At 37.0% G+C, this 6,000-nt stretch overlaps 2 protein-coding genes across 2 annotated transcripts; one reads left to right on the forward strand and one right to left on the reverse strand.

Annotated features, from left to right (window-relative positions):
• Positions 1-1,638: 1,638 nt before the first annotated feature.
• On the forward strand, positions 1,639-3,459 carry LOC129243399 (uncharacterized). Its single transcript, XM_054880375.1, has one exon. The coding sequence runs from the start codon at positions 1,639-1,641 to the stop codon at positions 3,457-3,459; it is 1,821 nt and encodes a 606-aa protein (XP_054736350.1).
• A 45-nt stretch (positions 3,460-3,504) lies between these two features.
• Positions 3,505-5,409, reverse strand: LOC129245069 (uncharacterized). Its single transcript, XM_054883035.1, has 3 exons — positions 4,301-5,409; positions 4,101-4,234; positions 3,505-4,033 (listed from the first exon to the last, which is right to left on the reverse strand). Exons 1-3 carry the CDS (start codon positions 5,257-5,259, stop codon positions 3,867-3,869), a joined length of 1,260 nt encoding a protein of 419 aa, XP_054739010.1. The 5' UTR covers positions 5,260-5,409; the 3' UTR covers positions 3,505-3,866.
• Positions 5,410-6,000: the final 591 nt, after the last annotated feature.

Genomic DNA, 6,000 nt, shown 5'->3' on the forward strand with positions numbered 1-6,000 from the left:
ATTTTGGATATTACAACTAGTTTCAAAAATAATTGCCTGTCTATTTTTGCAGCTCCTTGAAATTTTTAGTGTCCGCGAACGTGTTAACCGTAGCCTGTGGACAATAATGGGGTAATTTTAAAGGAATCAAATCAATTATTAAACTATGTCTGCCGATAGTATCGTGAAAAAAATGTTGAGGGGTTAGGGGTAGTCAGAAGCCCGAAAAAATTATGATTTTCAATAATTTTTTGTTTTTGCTAGTCAATTGCTTTATTTTACAAAAATAAAAACATAGCATTAATACATCATTTTTCGACTTGATTTTAGCAAAATTAAAAAAAAAAAAATAATAATTCTAAAAGTTATCGCTGTTTGTGTGGAGCCCATTTCTCCAGAAGTCTAAAATCAATCGGGCAAGAGAAGTTAGTTTTATTAATAGACAATCTTGTGCCGGATCGAAGATTTTTTTTTCCAAAATTAACAATATGGCGGCCTCAGGAAATATTTTTCAGATTTTCGAGAAAAACCCAACAATTCATTTAAAAAAAATCGAAATTTTGAAAAAAAAATCCTGCGATCAGGCACTAGTTTTTTAAGGTTTTTAAAAGAAATATAAATTTTATTGAAATCTACTAAGCGTTTTTAAGTTAAAGTTATCACCAGTTCAAAAAACATAGTTTTGCTACTTGCTCTCGAAGGCTCCGGAGCGCCCGAACGCCCTTTGTTAATTGTTGAATAACTCGAAAAGTATTTTTCAGTAAATTTTCACATAATATTTTTAAGATACTTTAAGAAAATGCAAAACAAATTCCAATTTTTTGAAAATTCTGACTACGCCTAACCCGTTAAGGCTTAGAGAAGTATTCCGGAAGCGGATACAATGATAACAGAATTCTTTAGAAACTGTAGTGAAAGAGAAAAGAGAACAGCAACATTTTTAAGTATCTGCTCATCATATAAAGGGGCCTATACACGACACTACCACCGCACCAGTTACTTGTACAATATTTATTTCTTTACATAAAGTGTGAGGAGAAGGTCGTTATGAATGAAGACAAAATTAGCGCTGAGATTCTTATTGCTATTGCCTCGGACAGAAAACGAAAGAAAAAAGTGTGTGTATTTGGGTACAGAGCTACTTAAAAACTGCTTCTTCAATAACCTAAATTCGTAAAATACAATAAAAATAACATACTCGTATTGATATTGCATCAGCAGCTGGTACAATCCCACCAGAAGCACATACACAATCCCACAATCGTCAGTAAACTAGCCCTTTATAGTGTACCGTATATAATCCCACGGCAGGCACAATCGCTTGATGGCGCGAGCAAACCATTGTGGTGTATGTACCCTTTACGCTGTAATCAAAATATTATATTGACTACAACGTTCAATCATAATAATACATAGAAATATATTATATACATATGTACAATGCAGTACATATATTAAAGGCGAACAATTTCAAAGACTGAAAAGGATGAAGAAAGTAAACAAAGTAAGCCCTTAATGAAAAATACAACCGTGCACACTAAGCTTAACCCTTTTCGCTTTTTGTTGTCAAACGCAGTCAAAGATTTTACGCAGCGAATAATAGACAATTTTTATTAATTGAGAAACAATATAAACCACTCAGATAAATTGCCGGCAAAAATGAGTGACTCAGAGGAGGACGATAATAAGCTATCTCTGCAAGCTTTAAAAGAAATATCAATAGTTACTGCAGGCACAGAGTATGTTGAGCCCGTTTTACAAGACGAAGTGAAGCAATCTTTTAGTGATATAGACCCTGAAGACGAGTGCACGGATCCCCTCAATGATAAAGAACAAGATATAGTATCCGCACAATTTCAAGGAGAATACAATGAATGTGATTTTATTAATGAGCATAGTGAAGGTGAAGAATCGAGTCCACTGCCAATGCCTAGTCGTAGTAAGCGGTCAAAGACTGTAAACGAGTTTAAGTCGCCTAACGGACGTGTTTGGAGTAATAATAAAACATGTTACAAACGACCTATTCCCACTGATTCAGTTGTACTACAGCAGCTGCCAACGGGAAAGGGGCCTGCAACCAAGCTTAAAAATCCGCTTGAAGCTTGGTATTTGCTTATGGACGAGCGTTTGTTGGCTACAATTCTAACACATACTAATGAACGGATACGCAGCCATAAAGGGAAGTCGTCCTTTGAGAAAAGTACAGATATCGTGGAGCTTCGTGCATGGTTGGGATTGAATTATTTATGTGGTATATTTCGTAACACCTCGCATCCCGGCCCATTGAAGGAATTGTGGACCTGGGAATTAGGAAATTCGATTTTTCGTGCTACGATGCCATGGAAACGATTTGAATTTTTAACGGCTTTTATTAGCTTTGGTGCACCGGCTTCCAAGAGTGGGTCGTTCGGGAATTTTTTGCAAATTCAAGAAGTATGGGAACGATTTCTAGCGAACTGCCGTTCGTATTATTCTCCCAGTGGTAATTGTGTTGTACACGATATGAAAGTAGATATGAACGACCATCAGGAAAACCTTCACCTAACTGTATTATGCGACGCAAAATCCTTGTATATTTGTAATATGTTAATTACAAATCAAACGGGTACGAAAAATAGACGTGAACGCTCAGTTCTACATTTGGTAGCGGACATTAAGGGTAGCAATCGCAATATTGTTTTGCCTGAACTTTACACAAGTACGGAAATTGCGAACAAGTTGAGAGAAAGACAATTGACTTTGGTGGGTGCATTGCCGAAAGAATCCGAAGAATTACCGAAAACTTTATTATTAAATGAAACACAACAGCAATTATACTCTGACATTGGTTGTTTAGTGCGCGGGCGTGGTGAAGCAGCTCCGTTTTTGCTATCAAATGGATTGCCTGGCAAAGTAGCAGTTGAGCGCCTTTTCAAAGCGAGCATACGATCATGTGACCACTTTGAAGAAGCTATCGAAATTTTTAGCACTACTAACGCCGCCCCAGATACGCCAAACAACTGGCCTTTAACTTTATTTTATCGCATTATGAACTTTGCCGCTTTAAATGCATGGATACTGTTACGGCTCTCTACATCGGGTATTAGCAGCGCACCAACGCAACGTGAATTTCAACGCGATCTAGGTCTTTATCTCACACAAATGCAACTAAAACGGCAACTTCAAGCGAGGAACAAACTCACCCTTGCACAAAAGCTACAAATATGCGAAGTGTTGGGTGAGTCAACAGAGAAACTACTAGTCAGCGCTTGTGAAGAAGCGAAAAAGAATTCAGCTAAAGGCTTTGTACCATTAGAGAAAATTAATTTACCTGAAGGCTTAGTGCTGATGTCCAAAACATTAGATCGGCGTAAGCGTTGTTGTATTTGCACGAAATATCAAACGCGTACGCGTTGCCAGCAATGTTTACGGGCACTTTGTTACCGCCATTTGATTGCACGTTGCAATGATTGCATGGGCGTCACAGAGTTGCCCGAATAATAACGCTAGCTTTTATTTGTAGAATTTGATAATAAAAAGAAATAATTATCTACTTGCAACATTTAAACAGTATATTACTTTATTATAAACTTTACATAATGAATCATTGCATGTGTAATATTGCGATAGACATAAGTATTTTCAAGTATGACGTGAATAAGAATGACCGCTCTTTTCAAAGATCAACACTAGAGTTTGATTAACTTATTTTAAAAATATCGACAGATAGACCCAGAACTCTTGACATATGATTCCAGAATTGTTGACATGCTTCCAGAACTGATGACATATGATTCCAGAACTCTTAACATATGATTCCAGAACTGTTGAGATATGATTCCAGAACTCTTGACATATGATTCCAGTACTGTTGAGATATCTGGCGATGCATTATAGCCGTCGAGCTTTTAAAACTTATATTGAAACTCTTTAATTGGTTTTCGTGTAGCAGCTGTGGCCGGCTGATTTAGGAACAAACTCAAAAACTGCTCGTTTTGAATTTCATTAAGTGGCATATCCAATGCGTTGCAGGACTTCACTACCTCAGCGCATGCACGCAAATCATTTCGCAAATCTGAAAATTTTAAAAGTATTTCCTTTTGTGTTATTTCTTTCTAAATATATAGTAAAACTTTACTAACATTGATAATTAAATAATTGACTGAGACAGATAGCGCACGCCTCTCGTTGTTCTTTTTCCAAAAACAATTCAATAAGCCGATGCACAGCATCCACATTATTTGCTCGTAAAAATGATGAGCAAAGCGAACTCGATCTACGAACGGAAAGAAAGAAAATGTTTAAATGTCTTGTATATACATAGTATTTTACGCACACCTACCGCCTGGCTACGAGCTGTTGCAACTCTGTGTAATTTTCGTATAGATCAGCCGCCGATTCCTGATCGCAAAACCAGTCACTAGCGAAACATTGCTTCCACACGCACGCTACAACAAAGATATCCTTTAGGTCCGTGTATATTGAACGTGCCACGTAGAGTAGAGAAACCAAAACGGCTTCGCTCTTCAGCGCTAATGTATCTTCAATGATGATACGAAACACATAGCGCGCCATTCTACGGCCCTCATCTGTTCCCGCGCAATCGCTATAGCCGCGATGCAAAGTCATCAATGCTATATCTGCACAACCGCTACGCCAAATGGCCATCGCTTTGAAGGGTGCAAAGTTGGCATACACTTTAAGTAGGGGATGCGCATGTAATTTACACAGATCTGCCAATGATTCGATCTGTTGAAAGTGGCACAATTGCATGAGGTATTTAAGGCAATCCACCAGCACTTCATCCGATGGTAGCTGCTGATGATGAACGCACTCCCGAATTAGGTACAGAAAATCGGGTTTATTTCTTATTTCTACAGTTGATAACAATAAATTGTCTAGCTGTGCTTGAGACAACGAACGTATATCTAGACCCAATTGCGGCGCACGAATAGACTGCAAGTCACTCACAACCCCTTTGGACAAAATTTTCACATTCTGGCCAAAACTAGTCGAGGCAATGTCATTGCATTCGCTAAAAGAACCTGAGTTTAATTCACTTTTATTTGTTTTCTTATTAAAAGAGTATCTCAACTTATCCCACTTCTTTGAATTGCGATTCACTAATTCATTAGTTAAGCAATCAATGGGATCCATTTGTGTTGATTTCCGTTGTAATGAATGTGTTTGTGTTTGGGTTGGTGCAGAGTGAAGTGACGGCCAAAGAAAAGCAATACAATTTTGGAAACGATGTAAAGCTTTTGGCGAACCGGGAGCGGTACTACGCGTTAACATGGCCATGATGGAGACTCTGCACCACACTTATATTTTGCGCGTCCACTGCTTTTATATTAAGCGATTCTCCCGCACATATTTTGTTGTTATTTAACTTAATACTTTTACTACGTAATTTAGTTTTTCCACTCGCTTGTGGAAAATATTACGAAAAACGATGGAGATGGAGCAAACATCGGTGGCGCTATCGATGTTTGATGCATATTTGTCAAATATCGTTGGTTGTTGGCGACTATCGAAGATTTCTCTCTACACTTCTGCGACACCACTTACGATGTATATAATAAAAAACAGCGGCCAGCATTATAATACGTTCACATATAAGTAGATGATCTACTTTTTCGCGCTTTACTCAAAATCCGTGATTAAAAAGCGCAATTTTCCATACAAAATTTCTCTCCCAAAATCTGAGATTATAAAATAATACTAGATAATAACGATATTTATTGACATACATCTCTGTGTTTTCTGTGTTATCGATAACTATTATTACGAATATAAGGAGAAACATCAAAATAAAAACTGGAAATGGATGCCGATAAAGAAAACAGGTCTTTAAACATAATTCTAATAAAATGTTTGTTAAATATTATTAATTAGGGATTCATTTTACAGAAAAAAAGAGGTTGTCTGCAAAGTCGGTTTACTGACGATAGTTTAACGTGATAACGTCATAAGAAAATATTAATTGAATGGTTGCATTTTTCAAAAGAAAATTTTAATTTTATTTGTTTGATAGATATTTTG

The sequence above is a fragment of the Anastrepha obliqua genome, chromosome 4, assembly GCF_027943255.1.
Source record: "Anastrepha obliqua isolate idAnaObli1 chromosome 4, idAnaObli1_1.0, whole genome shotgun sequence".
Taxonomy (NCBI): domain Eukaryota; kingdom Metazoa; phylum Arthropoda; class Insecta; order Diptera; family Tephritidae; genus Anastrepha; species Anastrepha obliqua.